General features: G+C 43.3%; 1 protein-coding gene across 1 annotated transcript in view; it reads left to right on the top strand.

The window, feature by feature from the left end:
- VWA8 (von Willebrand factor A domain containing 8) overlaps positions 1–16,855 on the top strand; it is a 331,062-nt gene that overhangs the window by 280,810 nt on the left and 33,397 nt on the right. The window contains exons 38-40 of the mRNA XM_081127980.1: positions 589–697; positions 4,083–4,239; positions 9,982–10,090. Of these exons, the coding sequence (XP_080984106.1) occupies positions 589–697; positions 4,083–4,239; positions 9,982–10,090 (375 nt within the window). The remainder of the gene's footprint in view (positions 1–588; positions 698–4,082; positions 4,240–9,981; positions 10,091–16,855) is intronic.

The following is a 16,855-nucleotide window of genomic DNA, read 5'->3' as shown; positions in this document are numbered from 1 at the left end:
ATTGCAGGAATAGTAAATCCAATTTTAAAATAGAGATGAATTAGGAAATCTACAAAATACCATAAAAAATCTAGAGTGGGTCCAGAGAATAAGTTGTTTTTAGTGTCTGTGTATACAACATATATCACTGAAACCCTGCAGATACATTTTCTGTTTTTTTCCTACATATTTTATATAAAATGACATTCCTCAGAGAGTGAGATTTCTTTGAAAATTAAACAGGTCAGTGTGTATCCACTGTGACTCACCTGGAATAGCTGGGCAGTGGTCCTTTTAAATCTCTGAGAGTAGCCATCTGGCGAGATCCCTCTTCCCTTCTGGTAGGTCTTGTTCCTTGTGTAAATGCTTGAGGCATGTTCTAAACCTAGTAAAGCTCCTTTTCTTTTTTTTTAAAAAAGTTAAATTTGTCCCCAACACAATGGATGTTAAATCAGATGACATTTTGCCATATATTAACAGTATCTTTTGTGTCCTATGGCCTGAGGTTATGGGACACCTTAAGGACTTAGGGGGAAAGAATTCTTTCTGTCCTGTAGTTTCTGTTGTTGGTCATGGGATAGTGATAATATTTCAATTCTTCATTTTTAGATAACAATCAAGAGAGAGAGTGGTGAAGACGTGAGTTCTCCCAAACACGGGAAGGAGGACCCAGACAACATGCCCCACGTGGGCGGCAATACTTGGGCTGGCGGAACAGGTTGGTAGCACTGGCATTCCCCTGGGTTGGGTTTCCTGAAACTTCGTAAGCCCCCCTCAGGAAGCTCTGGGACCAGCGGGCCTCTTCTGCCTCCCCTATTAGTCAGTGGGATTGTGTCCTTGCCCTGTGTCCCAACACGACATCTTGGAAAAACCCTGCCATCTGGAGTCCCCCAGACTCTGCTACCCCATGACCTGAGACCATTTGGACACTCCCAGAGCTACTTCATCAGTAAAAGGGGGAAAATATTAACTGCTTCACAGGGTAATGTTGAGGATTAAATGAGATTATGCTTGTAAAGCACTGAGCAGAGATGCTTGGCAGGAAGAATGTACTCATTAAAAGTGTTAATCCCTTCTTTCAAATTCCCTGTCCTTAGGATCATGCCAGAAATCTATAGTAGATTCTTTCTTGATAACTGACTTTATTTATTTGTCTTTATTATTGAAAGTAGTACAGATGCCCCACCTTTTCCGCCATTTACACACACACTGCACCACCACCACCACCCTCTGCACGCCCCCCACGCCTTCACCACCACACTATTGTCTGTGTCCATAGGTTATGCATATGTGCATATAAATTCTTCGGTTAATCTCTTCCTGCCTCCCCTCACCCTGTCTTCCACATCTCAGAAGTGAGTACGAGGGCAAGGATGCAGGATTTTGAGATAAGAGAGTTGGTTGCAGTTTGAACCGATGGCTGGGGTCCATTCCTTCCTCTTGGCTGCCTGACGAGAGCATTGTTCCCATGGCTCCGTCTTCCTCTTTCCTCCGAGGCAGCTGGAGCAGACACATGTGCTGGGCCGCAGGAACCCGGCCAGACTATGTGCACGCTGTCTGATCTTATCTCGCCGGAGGAGTGCTGGCAAGGGCTGCCGCGGCCTTCCCTTAGGATGGTCTGTGCCTCTTGGCCTTGACAGCCTCGGGAGGAAATAGGTCTCTGTGCTGGGACAATCTGCCATCAAATAGGCCTGTGGACTTGTTGTCTACTCTGTTTATTCATCAAGCATCAACTCTAAAGAAAGGATATTTTTAGAGATGTCCTTTGATCTGGAAATTAGCGTCAAACCAGCCAGATTGAACCCACGTGGACTGCGTTATGGAAAGAGCCGGCCAGATGTGGGTTTCGCGCGGGGGACTGCGCTGAAGCGGAGGGTCTTACTTGTTACTCCGCTTGAGTCTACTACCTCACATATCTGTCTGGACTGACAACCCTGCTTTCACTTCCCACAGTCTTTATTTTTCAATTTTCAGGGCTCCTTTGCTCTAGATTCTTTTCCTCGCTTTCATTCTTTTCCCTCAGAATTCTCAAAATACTGAATTTATCTCTGACCCAGCAGGTCGCTTGATTCCTTTTTCATCATCAGAGCCCCTCCGGGGCCTCTCTCTGAACTGACTTAGCACATTCTCTGTTAGTTTCAAGACTATTCCTTCAAGTCTAGAACCGCCAGCAAGTGTTTTTATTTAATTAGTACAAGTTAAAGGTTCTTGGAAGTGGAGGCTATGAAGAACTCTCTCCTCATACCCTCTCCACTGGGATGACTTTCTGGAGGGACCCCGTGGCTCAGGCTGACCACCACTCGCGCCAGCCTCCAAACAGTTGTGGGCTCTTTCCTCCAAAATGATGTCATCTCAGTGCCTAGGAAGTGTTAAGCTCTGATTCATGATCCACACATTCCTAGGGAGAACCTTCTGTATGAGGAGGTCAGCTCAGACACCTTTTCCTCCTCGGTAGCTCATTGTCACTTTCCAGTAACTGGTCCTCTCTGCCTATAGGCTATCCATGCATGAGAGCCAGGAATTGCACATGTCCAAGAAGGAATTTTCCACCACCAATATCTAAATAAGAATGAAATAATGTGCTTGAACCAAAGGTTAAAACTATAATTAATAGGCTTTTCTCATGGTATTTCCCAGAAGGAAATGACCTCCCTGGACTTTGATAAGGAAAGCAATACATGCTGAGTTCTTGCTTTTGACTTATTACACCAATGAAGGCTCCAATGGAGAAAGTGAAAATGTGACATAATTTAACCAAAGCCTAAAAGCTTTCCAATTTTTCACTTTATGAAACTTAGAAATGACCTCATTTATGTGACTGGAAGTTGCCTAAATGATAATAGTAAGATCAGTCACTTATATAGCTCTTACTTTGTGTCAAATACTGTTGTAAGCATTTTAGCCTCATGACAGTCCCATGAAGTAAATGATATCGGTAACACCATTAAACAGATGAGAAGACTGAGACACAGAGAAGTTAAGCAGTGTCCTCAAGGACACATCACTAGTGCATTGGAACTAGGATTCAAACTCAGGCAGTCCGGCTTAACTGTACAATACAACATAATACTAGAACACTACAGTATATTATATTATGCCGCCCCTTAATATTGAATTCTCATCTAAGTTACCAAGTTATACATGAATAAACAAAAGAAACAGATTACTAGTGTTTTAATCATTATAAAGCTGGGATAATAAGCTGGTAGCACAGAGGCCAAATCTTAGTCAACATATAATCATATGTTCTTTAGGTTATGTTTTAAAAATCATTTTAATTTGAATGTATTTAAAACAAGTCCTCTCTAGTTAGCCAAGTTCTTACAACTTCTTATAATATTACCTACCTAGTCTTCTAGGCATTTAATTTATATTTACATCATACACAGTTTGTACAATATTACATAATGCTCACTTATAAGCATGTAAACTCAGGTTCATATTGGAAACTGTTCTGAAGCTGGCAGTGTTTATCTGGTGCATATTATTCTAGGCTAGAACTCAAAATTGGTATAATGATTAGATTCTAATCTTGGCTAAGCCACTGATGTGAGGTTGTAAGCAGGTCACTTAACCTCTCTTTGCATCAGTTTTATCATTTGCAAAACAGATGAAATGGTATCTATCGCCTAGCTGTCCCTTTCTTATTTTCAGAAAAACTAAGGTGCCATGAGGGAAGAGAAGTGTTGTTCATTTAATTAACAAATATATAGTAAGAATTTTTGATGTTCAAGACACTGTTGTAGGTGCAGAGGTACAAAGATATATAAAATATGACCGCCTATCATATAGTTGGTGAAAAAAAAATGAACTCTAAGGTTAACAACAGTGCACAGGAGCACTGATCCTTGGGAGGCAGAGTCAGAAGATGACATGTCCTGGGATTTGCACTGAGCCTTGAAATGTGGTTAAGGTCTGGCTGGATGGAGAAAAGGAAAAGCATTCTGAACAGGGGGATACCCTTGGTTTCCATAAGAATGTCATTTGAATATTTAATTATTAGATAAGTACAATCAATATGTTTCATGGGACTATCTTGAATCATGACCTGATTTGTGGCCTGGATCAGAGTAACAACCTGGGCTCCTGTGACTTCCTCCCAGGGGGAAGAGACACTGCAGGCCTGGGTGGCAAAGGAGGTCCTTACCGGCTGGATGCAGGCCACACAGTGTACCAGGTCTCTGAGGCTGAGAAAGATGCAGTTCCTGAGGAGGTGAAGAGGGCTGCAAGAGAGATGGGCCAGAAAGCATTTCAGCAGAGGTGAGTGGTCCCGCTACCTCCAGAGCAGTGCTGGCGCTATGGTGAAATGTCATAGTGGACCCTGAGTCTACCCAGATTTGTGAGGTTCTCTGTCTCCTGCAGTGACTTGGACCAAAAAACAAATCCACGAGCCTCCCCCTCCCTAATGGATGCAGCCAAGTGAGCATAACTCCCCATTCTTTCTACTCAGGCTCTTCTAAATGTATTGATTACATGTGTCTGTAGAAGATAGAATTGAGCACATTAGGAAGTAAAACCAAAGGTATTTCTCTTAAGGGAATTAAAGTTCAAATTACTCCATTCACATCTGTTCTAGGCCACACAGGGAGTTGAGATGACTGTAGGTGATGGTCCCTCCTGCCCTCAGGAGTCGTGAATTTGTGTGGAGACGAGTACACACATACACCCGCACTCACACTCGCTCACACTCAGACTCACTCCTGTTAAGTGCTGAAGCCGTGTAGTTCAGAGACTCTGCCCTCTGTCAGTGCAGAGAAGCACGAGGTCAGTGGGCTCAGCCAGGATCAGGACATTCCAGGAAGGAAAACCAAACAAGCAGAGGCAGCCGGGTGGGATGAGCATGGTATCCTCTCCAGATGAAAGCACCAGCTGGGGGGGGGGGGACTGAGGTTGAACAGAGAGGCCCTGTCAGTGGGTGGAGGCCGTGAAATCAGGGCTGAAGAGCCTGTGGCTTTCAAACGATCCAGAACCATTCTGGGCCACTTTGATCAGAACCATCTTAAAAAAATGAGATGAAGCCACATGAAGCTGTTCATAGACACCCACACATGCTCTTCAGCTAAAAGTGAGAAAGCCCAGGGGAGCAGCAGTGTCTCCTTTAGGATTGAGGGACTCGGTAGTGGTTGGGGAGACAGATTTATGTTGTTGCACCCAGTGAAAGGAGCTAGGCACAATTCAAAAAAAGGCATGCTCAAGTGTATGCGATTTATGAAATTCCTCCCACATGAACATCTGGTATTACGTCACATGCTGCGCTTACACATCCTGCAAGTAAACAGAACAGAACAATGGGGATAAACACGCAGGTTCCTCAGGAAAGCCTGCAAGCCTTAGGACTGTGGTGTACTCAGCAGGTAGATAAGGCAAAGTGTTCCTCTCAGCCCTGCTGGTGTCCCTGGTGGCCTTGAACAATTATCTGTCCTTACTGCCTGAATTTGCTCTTCCGGAGATAGGTGACTTCCCTCTCCCTGCTTCAGAGAGGCTGTGAGGACAGATAACTATGTTAGGAATGCAAGCAGTTTAAACTTCTCAAAAAAGAGGGGGCGGGGATACTATAATGAAAGGTCTTGTTAGAATTAAAATATTGTTCTACATTTCATATAAACAATACCCATTTAGGAAAAGAACCGAACAACTGGATATGCGTCATTCTCCCCTCCCCAGCGAATGAGTTTCTACCGTTGCCACACTCAGACCTCACAGTAAAGATCCATCTCAATTTTTGAATAAGTGGACAAATGGATAGATGCTCTGGCACACGAGTAGTTCGTGGGGAGGCAGAAAGGCCTTTTAGTAGTGCTTGGGCACAAGCACTCAGCCCCGGCTCCAGTTCCCATAATGGGGTGAAGGAACCTGGTTCTGTTAGGACCGTGGCCCCACAGGCAGGCGGTGGCCCTCGACCATCTGCGATGACAACGCAACTAAATTTAGTGGATGTAAGAGAGGAAAGAGGGAAAATGGGAGAGTAAGTGAGAAAACCATCCACCTCTACCCAGTGCTGCGGAGACCTGAAGCCCGAGGGAAAGAGAACATCATGGAGTGCTGGAGAGACGGAGGGCGTGGGCGAGGGGCGACGCGGAGAGGAAGAAATAAACACTGGGAGACCCCGGGAAAGACAGGGTGTGGGAAAATTCAGAGAAAAGAAGGCTGCTTTCTGCTTTCACATAGTATGTTCTCCCATTTGATGAGTATTCACGTTAGAACTACTAAAGATCATTCTTTAACTTTTCATTATGAAAGTTTTCAAACATAAACCAAAGTAGAGAGAAACATACAGGTTGGGGCAAAAGTAGGTTTACAGTTGTGAGTACACGAAGCACAGTTTATTCCTGTATTATTATTTACTAATTATTGTATGATTTTTCCATACAAACCACTGTAAACCTGTATAATGAATCCTATGGACCAACTTCAAGAAGAAAAATCTGGCTTTACTCTCAGTCCCCACCCCTGGATTGTTTTGAAGCTAATATAGCATGTCCTATCTTTTCATCATGAATATTTAACAGTATACCTCTGAACTTTAAAAAAAAAAAAAAATGCACACACACAATACTATTATTATGTCTTTAAAAAGTAATAATTCTTCCGCGGTCATTAAATAGTTCATTTTAAAGCTATTTTACAGCTGTGGGCATGTATGCAGGATGAAGCCCAGTCCTGTTTGTGCTTTTATCTCTTTCCCCACAGTCCTTACCACTCTTTCCCGGCAGATCATTAGTGGTGTGAGTAGTTGTTTGCTTCTCCATTGACCGTAAGCTCCTTGAGGGCAGAGTGCTTTGCTCTATAATATATCCTCAGACCTATGCCCAGAACCTGCTGCTCAGGTAGTGGTGTGACCCTTTAACACTTAACTCAGTCTGGCTGCAACCAGCCTGACAGCCAGGCCTGCCCATCAGCCTAGGGGCCATCACATCGCCTTGAAGAGCCTAACACCGCTGACATCGTCCACACAGCATTTGGGGAGCGCTCATTTGCATCTGGATTTCATCTAGATACCGGTTCCTGTATATCAAAATGGATTAACTCAGGAAGAGGAACAGAGGTAGAGAAGCGTACGACATGCACGAGGCAGAACAGAAACATTAAACCGACAAAGCATGAATGAAACAGACGGTGAGGCACCTCACACACTTAGAAAAGCATTGAAGGTGGGCACCAGCTGTGGAAACTGTACCAGCTACCATTTGCAAAACTAATCAGCCTTACACAGTGGATCTCAGCTTATGTTTGTTTTCCTCATAATTGATCCAAAATTATAGTATTTAAGGCTGACCTACACGAAAAAGTAAAATGAAAACTTAAATTCCCAGACTCTTACATAACAATAAATATACCCTTTAAGAGCATGCTGTGCCAACAGAGTGCAGCTAGTCCACATAGATTACTAGGATGTGAAGCAGCTGTGCCCTGCAGTTCTGATCAGGGTGAAAGCAGCAGAAAGACACATTTTCGGCTAGTTCACATTTTCGGCAAGTGGGCTTGAGAGTATTAGCACTGGGAAGCTTGTCTGATCCGGAGGCTAAAATTACCTATTTCCTCTCCCCATCCCCTGCTTCGGTCTTCATCTTTCAGAATTTGTTACCACTTTTGAACACCTTGTAGGTGATCTTTCTGGAAGCGGGCACAACCTGGAATATGATTTCCAGATTTCTTCATAACTAAAACAGCATGTGGTGTGTTTGGGTGCAGAATGATTTGCCAGAGGTAACTCTATAAATGGAGCTAATTCTGATCTCTCTACAAAGACATTCTGCTCAAGGTGACTTACCAACTGCCTGGCTCCTCACCTTCTTTGGAAAAGTACTGATCTTTCTTCTTTGGGAAAGAGCATATTGGCCTCTTAGGCAGGAAGGCGTAGGTAGCATATCCTGTCATATTCATTGTGCCCAGCTTCTGTCAGCCTTGATATTTGAGACGTAACTTAATCTAATGAAAATTTATAGAGAGCTTTAAGAGATTACCAAAACTAAACATAAGAAGTATTGTCAGGAGGTCATGTCCTATACACATATTCATTTTTATTCTTCCGAACAGAGAGTAAATTTAGAAGGGCACCTTGGCATGTCACCTCAGGAAACAACCATTCAGATAGTATTTAACTTTCAGGTATTTATCTTTTGATAGTCAGTGTTTTCAAAGTGTTATGTAACTGCATTTGTTGAGTGCTACTGTGTGCCAGGCACTGTGCTAGGTACTGCAGGTCCAGAGAAAAAATAAGACATATTTCTTTTCCCAAGGGAACAGAAGAGAGCATCAGGGTGTATCACATGTAGTAAGCATATTTTTCATTAAAGTTTTGGTTCAGTTAAAAACACATACACACATGCATTTGTGTATAATATATCTCAATGTATTAAAGCATATTATTGTAGAAAATAAAGTTTGGAAACACTATGATAGTTGGAAACAAACATAGCTACTGAAAGCAATACAATGTGTAAGTTCTATAGTAGGAGACAGTGAAAGGGCAGGATCACTTCACTGGAGAAGTCAAGCAAGACTCCCTAGGATGTGGCTTTTGAGCTGGGTCTTGAAACCTGAGTTGGCAATGACTAACCCAGCTGGGTGACAGGGCATGGATTGCAAATCTTCCCTGTGGTAGTCTAGGCCTGACACTGTGTGATTCCGGTTAAGTGCTCTGTCCTGTGATGGATGGATTTTCCCAGTGCTCGGCCTGACAGGAAGGAATTGAGACCATTCTCACTGCAGCGTGAGGTGATAAAAATATACTTTATATAAGAACTTCAGCTATACACCTGGGACCCATAGCCCTAACTTTGCACGCGTGCACACACACATACACATGCAGCATTTTAGAGGACGGGGTTGTGTCCTAGTATCAGCACCCTCTACATTTATAGAAATATGTAATCAAATTAGTGTATAATGAATATGACCCTGTAAAACCCAAGAGAGGTTCACTCAGTGTATGAGTTTTCTATGTGTGATTAGTTTAAGATGCTGCGTTTTTAATGATTTGGAGTCTTATCTATATTTTGGCCATTCATTTCAATTTATTTTGAATTGAAATAAATAAGCATACCTATCATATGCTAGGTACCATACTAGGCACTGTACGTAGAAAGATGAGAAAGACCCAGCCATTACCAAAAGGAACATAGATGCTGGGTGGAGAGGCAGGACAGGTAGTAAGTGCTCTGATAGAGATAAGTGTGAAGTAATAACAGAGGACAGACCTGGGAAATCAGAACAGGCTTCCTAGAGGAGGTGATCATCGATTCGAGTCTTGAAGAGTATGTGGGAGTTAGTAGGCAGGGAGGTGGGGAAAGGGCACTGGTGCGGGAGAGAAATCTGTGTGGGAGCTCCGGGCACAGGCATGTAATGTGTTTAGGGAACCCCAAGTGCATGGCAGGGCTACAGCAGAAGCAAATGGTGAAAAATGGTAAAAAGGAGCACTGTACTGGGAGGAAGAAATTTCGGAGCCACGGTATTAAAATACTATTATCCTATTAAAAGTATAGTCAGCAGTTTCAGAAAACTCTTGTGTTTTCCATAGCAACCATTAAATTGCATTCTTTGGGCCTGAACTACTATTTTAGTCAATCAAGTATACATCCTTGGTCTGAAAAAGCAACTAGGAGCCTCCACATGGACTGACCAGCTGCCAGCATTGAGGCACATCTTTGGGATATAGCAACGGTGTGACAGCCAGTTGTGCCCAGTTCTTTCTAACTCAATGTTTGTGAACTCATCGTTAGCAGCTTGAAATCCATCGTGGCATTTACACCACAGAAATGAACAAATACTACAAATCAGGACTTTTTTGTGTTGGAGGGCAACTTGTTAACCACTTACTAGCATGCCACTGGACACTCCCCTCCTCTGAAGCTCCTAGCTAAGACATCGCCACTTGCTTTTCTCCTCAAAGGCAACCTGGGTGACCAAGAAGTTTGCTGCGGCTCTCTCAATAGAAGCCTGGGACTAAAGGCCCAAGTACATGTTTTCAGCTGTTGCCTTCTTTGCCCCCTTTGGTTTCAGGCTGAAGGAGATCCAAATGAGTGAGTACGATGCTACAACGTATGAAAGGTTTTCAGGTGCTGTCCGAAGGCAGGTGCACGCCCTCCGAATCATCCTGGATAATTTACAGGTAAGCCCCCAGTTATGGGCCAAGAAAATAGTCTGGGCCTAAGGCTGAATTGATCCCAAAACTATTGGAGAAAGTTATCTGGACCCTAATCAACCGATCAGGAAAATATTAATGCCAAAATATTTGCATAAAGCTGTGGGTCACTCCATGGCTTTCTTAGTTGAGTTCTCCAAGGAGGGAGATTTGACCTCACCTCTCCCTCTGTCCAGGAAGCAGTAATTTGACCAGCAACCCCAGAAGGCATCATACATCCTGATTCCCCACATATAAGATCTGTGAGCATCTCACCTCTTCTAGAAATTCATAAATAGAACTGTCTTCCTAGAAATCATTTCACTGTCATTGACTGGAGAGACAGGAGCATTTGGATCACCCAGGGCTACCCTTCTCTGTGCCTCCTGGCTTCCCCGCCCGCCCTCCCCTAGACCCTGTATTGCCTACCTTTTTGAAGTTTGCAGACTAGTTGCCCCAGAACTACTTAATATTGCTATCGCCCCTGAAAATATCGATTAAGATGTTTCAATATGTCCTAAGCAAAGACTTGTTATTTGGAGATTTCACATTTGGAATGGTGGCTGACCAATTAGCACAGATAACTAAGGAAGGACTAAGTATTCTCTAAAATCACAGATTAAGTAAGATTGGATTACTGAGTGAGAAAGAGAGAGGGAGAGCGTGAGCCCAGGATCTGTTCAGGGGTAAAGGGACAGGGTTAGGAGCCAGGCCATGACATGTGTCTCCACTCTACTCTGGAACCCTCTGTGTCCTTTCCATGAAATGTTTGACGTCGATTACCTTCAGTTATACCTTTTTCCTCTTGGGTGCTTGTTTGTAATTGTTCCTTTGGGGAGGGTATTATTTGCTAAGTACTGAGGGTAAGAAATTCTGTGATGCAGTTTTAATCTACCATCTTAACCCAAAACTCTGGTAAAGCCTCATTTCTTAAAATATCTAAACTGCATCAGGAGATTAGGAAAAGTTCTATCATTTCCAAGAGGAAAGATCTTTATAATGATTAACTAAATTCCTAATTTCAAGATCTGGGGACTGTAAGAATTAAGTTACTTGCTCGTTTTAAAAATCCACATACAGTTATTTAGGATAAAATACCATAAGATTTTGTTTAAACTGTGTGAACAACACAAACTATGTACACAATTAAATGGCTGGATTTTCTCCTATAGGCACACACTTAACAAGTGCTTATTGCTCTGGCCACTGAGGGCATCTGCTAGGTGGGCTCTGAGCTCCAGGGCAAGACAGTGGGTGAAACCACAGCGAGTGGTTCACAGCAGATGAGGGTAATGGGAGATGGTGCTTGTTCTGAGACTGAAGAATGAATGTGATTCAGTCACTCATTCACTTCTTAAGTTCTTTGTGCACACCAGGCATTAGGGACAGGAAAATGAAATGTAAGCCCTGTCCTCAGAGAAGGAACTTAAGGGAGACACACAAGCAGACAGCTCCCTGAGTTTGTGTTGTTCACACATGCCGCGGGGTGAATGATGAAGCCTTGCGGAGAATGTCGTGCTTCAGTTTGCTCTTGAAAGATGCTGAGGAATTTCCCAGGTGCTTGAGGAGTCAGGAAATTCCAGACATAGGACACAGTGTGTACGAGTGCAGGGTGTTCGGGGTGACCAAGGAGACGTGTGTGGTGGGAGGCGACGGCAGGGGAGAAGGCTGGCGAAGTCGTAGGGGCCAGATCGTGAAGAGCTCTGGATGCTGTGAGAACAGGCAAATAACATTGGGTTTTACCCTGTGGACAAATGGCCATTAGAGGATTCACAGTATTAGAAAGGGACACAAGAATACATTTCTAATGGAGGAAATCAGAATCCTTATCTGGTATTAGTAAAAGTCTTTTTTTTTCTTTTAATTCTCACCTGAGGATATTTTTTCCATTGCTTTTTCAGAGAGAGTGAAAGGGGGAGAGAGAGAGAGAGAGATCAGTGTGAGAGAGACACATCGATCAGTTGCCTCCTGTACACACCCTGGCCCCATCAGTCTGAAGGCTGATGCTCTAACCACTGAGCCAAACCAGCTAGGGCAGTAAATGTCTTGATTGGCATTTATTGGGCACCATGCTATAGTTACTTTTACAAGCATCATCACATTTAATCCTTAGATCAACCCTTTTAAATAAATGATTACATTTACAAGATCAGCCACAGGGAGAAAAGTCAGACCTACCACTGTGACTTCCTACACTAGAGGGAGAGTTAGCAGCAGGAAGGACTCTTCCACTAAACACACAGGGACAAGACCAGTGTCAGAAAACAGTGCCAGTTCTGCTTTCAGCTTTCAAACAGAGAGATGAAAGAAAACTGGGACTGACTCAAGGAAAAGCAACCAAAAAGATTAAATAGATGGCAAACAAGAAATCAGCACCAATAAAAACATGTAAAGGGACTGGGGTAAATAACTTCCTGAATATTCTTAAATAGAGTAAGTATTTCAGGAAGGTTTATATTCCCTTCTTTCCTAGAAATCTGAAAAAGAAAAAATAGGCTTTAAAAATAACAAGGAAGAGTTTTCAGATATAAGAAAGGGAATAAAAGTTATTTTACTATTGAAAGGGGACCTAAAATAGATGTGGAACTTCCATCCCTAGAAGCCTTTACAAATAAATCAGCGTTTTAACAATACCAAGCATTTGTTGAGCAGTTAACCATGTGCCAGGCGTCACGTATCAGCATCAAGCTCTCCATCATCATCATCATCATCATCGCCCTGTGGCTAATAGTGCCAGCGCTGGAGCTGAACAGCCTGGGTTCTGTAAAATGGGAACAGTGAAGAACAGGGCAGTTAGAACGATGGACTCAGAAGATCCATGGAAACCATTTCAGGCAGCACCTAGCGTGTAGCGCTCTCTACAGAGTTGGCGTCATCATGACCTTCACTGTACTCGCTAGTGCCTGGACCGCAGGCCAGCTGCCCAGTCAGGTACTTTACATTCACTGTGCTAGTTATCCTTACAATAACCGGTAAGGGTTATTTTCTACATTTGATAGATAAGGAAGCTGAAACATATAGTTATCTCAATTCTCACAATCTTATGAAATATGGATACTTTGTTCCCCGCTTTATAATGAGGGAATTGAAGATTAGAAAGGTGTGGCTGGTGGATGAAGTGTCCGAGCCCAAAGCTCAGGTCCCTTTCATCTGCTGGGTCTCTGGTATCTCCCTCCAGCTCCGCAGTTCTGTAAAAAGTATAATTCTTACGTACACTCATAAGACATTTTGCATCATTATCAAAATGCCAACACAGCATTTTCAAATGTTTTTATTTTTAACCTACAAAGCTGTTATTCTCAGGTAGGCCATCCAGTCCTCAATTTAGAGAGAGAGCGCTTGCTAAAAACACAGCTACTGGTCAGGGCAGACAGGGCCCCATCTGGAATATGAATCTTTAGATTGTAACCAGATGAGAAGGTTTGGACTTGGTCCCATTTTTGACATCTTCTGCCAGTCCTGTGTGTCTCTGATTGACTAATAACTTCCAGCTGTTTGGGTGGCGGTGTAATCCCAGTAACCATGGGTGTTTCCTTGGTGACCAGTACAGTCTGGCCAGGAACTAGCAAATCATCGAGATGACTTTGCAAAGCACAGCTTCAGGCCCACGCATTGACCCGGGGGCTGGGCTGAGGTTTGAGGAACAGGAAATGTTGCCCCCCTTGTGACTCTCTGCCTCAGCACGTGCTCTGCTGCAGCAGGTTATTCTTCTCACTTCAGAAAGCTCTCACCAGTGGCTTTCCTTTGCTTCTTGACTGGATTCTCTATGGAATATCAGAGGCTTGGTTATTGGACCTTTTAGGATCAGCAGCAAGAATTTTCTCATTAGTATAATAGAGTCTATAATAACTTCTTATACTTGATTCAGAATCTGAATCTCTAATTCCAGCATTCCCTAACAAAATAAAATATCCATTCCTAGAAAAAGCTACTGATTTTAATTATATCGTCTCTCCATTGTTTTTCTGATCTACAATCAGTAATTTCATTCTCAGGCTAAATTAAATTAGCCTTTCTCTGATAGCTTTGGCTAGCATGATAGCTCCAAGAACCAACAATTATGTTTCTTACTTTTCCTTTATTGCTTCAAAATGAGCTTGTGTTCAGATAAAAGGTGTTTTTGAACACTGACATGTGACACACACTGTGCATGGGCCTGAGGCCACAAAGATTAGTAAGATATTGTCCCTGTCCTCAAGAAGATTGTAGTCTGAAGGGGTGAGGAAGATGGGCACCTGGACAGATCATCTCAGTGTCGTGTGGTAGGTGTCCAGGTAGAGGGATGCACAGAATGCAGTGCAAGACCAGAGGAAAGGGAAGCTAGGATAGATTGTGAAGGAAAAGATACATGAGCTGAGTCTTGAAGGGCACACGAGTATTAACCAGACAGAGAGGGTGGAACCAGTGTCCCAGTAGTGGGCACAGCATAGACAAGGGCATGACACTGTGGTCTCAAGTGTGAGCAGGATTCCACCCAGTGTGGGTGCCAGACAAGGAGCTTCGACCCTATTCTGAGTACTCACTTTGCTAATATGTAAAGAATGGGAAGCATTTCCCCATTTCTTTTATTTAGTCTCCAGTAAGTGTGTCTCATCTTATAGACATTTATTGAATACTTGACCTAAGGGTTCTTGCCTTCGACAATGAACCCAGGGAAGAAGACACGTGTGTATCTAATAGAAGACACAGTATTGTAAGTACCATAGACAGGTTCTAAACAAAGTGCTAGGCTTATTGGTTATGTAGACAAATGTACAAGCGATTTCTAAGCTGGACAGTTAGGGAGAAACTCACAAAGGAAGTGTCATTTGAACTCGACCAGGAAGATGAGCATGGTTTCAGTTGATAACTCTAAGGATGGGGGTGGAAGGATGGTCTTTACCAGAGCTTCTGTGGAGAGGTAGCCAGGTTTTTTTTCAGTTGATTATGAACTTTTATAAAATAAAAATAGAAGTGAATTACTGAAAAAAATGATATAGAAATAACATACAAACTACAAGCCCATATTATTCATTATCAGATTCAACAAACATAAAATTACTTTGTCAAATTGCCGTACAAGTTTCTAGATGTTTACTGTCAATTTCTGTTACTTATTTAATCTTGGACTGGTAACAAGTGTTCATACACCAAAGGCAGTTTGTATAGCTCTGGCTTAGATAGAAGAAACCTATAAGCAGAGGACTAGGACTTATATGTAAGGCCGTTTGGAGAATGGCAAACTGTCCAAGAGACTAGAGTTTGGTTATGGGCTTGGGGATGTAGTGGGTAATGGGAGAGAAAACTAGAGAGAAGGTCAGTCCCGAATGCCTCAAGCATCATGGTGACTGGATCCTGTAATCAGCGAGGAGCGTGAAGTGATTGAGAAAGGGAATGGTGTGGGTTTATCTTCTTTAGGAAGCTTTATATTCCCGGAGGGAGAAAGTATCAGAGAAGAAAGATGTGGAAGCTGGGGAAATGAAATCCTAAAACTGCTTCAGTTATTCAGATGAGAGTGATAGGAACCCAGATCCAGGTAACTGAAACATAAATGGAAAGGATGGGACAGTTTGGAGGTAGGACAGAAAGACTGTAACTGACTGAATGTGGGGTGAGGGGGATGGTGAGGTTTTAAGCCCTAAACAGAACTAGGAAACACAGGAAGAGGAAAAACTGTGCAGAAAGCAACTGTTTTGGGTTTTTTCTTTGTTTTTTAAATATGTTTTTATTGATTTCAGAGAGGGAGAAGGAGAGAGAGAGAGAAACATCAATGATGAGAGAGTCATTGATCAGCTCCTCCTGCAAGCCCCCGACGGGATCGAGCCTGAAACCCTGGGCTTGTGCCCTGACTGGGAATCCAACGGTGACCGCTTGGTTCATAGGGCGATGCTCCACCGCTGAGCCACACAAGCCGGGCACAACTGTTTGGTTTTGATGCTGTTTTCTCACAGCTGGAATACCTGTGCAAAAATGCCAAGCATGATATTTGAAGAATTTAAGATGTGAATCTGTAGTTCAGGAGCAAGGTTAGGACCAAATAGGGCTGCCTCTGTCTGTACAGTATTTTTATGGTCGTCTGTATAAAGGAACAGCCAAAGCCAAGAGAGATACATTGACTAAGGCAAGAGTGGAGAGCAAAGAGAGGGAAGGTGGAGTCAGCCACATCCAGGAACACCTGCCTCTCAGGGGAAAGTGGTGAAATGCCCGTGACTCCTCCTTGGCACCAATCCCTCAGCACGGGGCATCGTGGCCGTGCGAAGACAGCTTCAGCTGAGCACAGACTAGAAATACAGTCCTGACTTCCAGGCTGCTTGAGCACAGGCGTCTAACTCAGTCTTCGCCTAATAACCATCAGAATGATTAAGACAGTAAAAGCTGTAAACAGTGAAAAACCCATATGATGGAAGAACTTGAGGAAGGGTGCCAGTGACATGCAAGAAGCATTGAAGAACTTTTGCTAAATATAGCATAATGAGCCTCCTAAGAATGATAGCACCAAAGACAGCTCGAAAACCTTCCTAAGAAACAGCATTGCTAGCAAATAAGTGCATGAGACCAACGGATCACATCCACATCCCTGACTTGGAAAGCAGAGAATCGAAGGAAGGCCTGGAGCTGATGAGAAGCAGGCCACTCCACCTCTGAGTTGTCACCGCCAAGCAGCAGCATTTGAAAGCAGGAGCCTTGGGAGGCAGGGGTGGGGAGGTCTAGGTTTTATGCAGTGGCTACGACAAGCAGAAAGCTGGAAGGGGAACAACACTGGGAAAGGGGCCA

This window comes from Miniopterus schreibersii (assembly GCF_964146895.1).
Source record: "Miniopterus schreibersii genome assembly, chromosome: 2".
Lineage (NCBI taxonomy): Eukaryota > Metazoa > Chordata > Mammalia > Chiroptera > Miniopteridae > Miniopterus > Miniopterus schreibersii.
The sequence above is the reverse complement of the archived record's forward strand: the minus strand, read 5'-3'. Positions and strand labels throughout refer to the sequence as shown.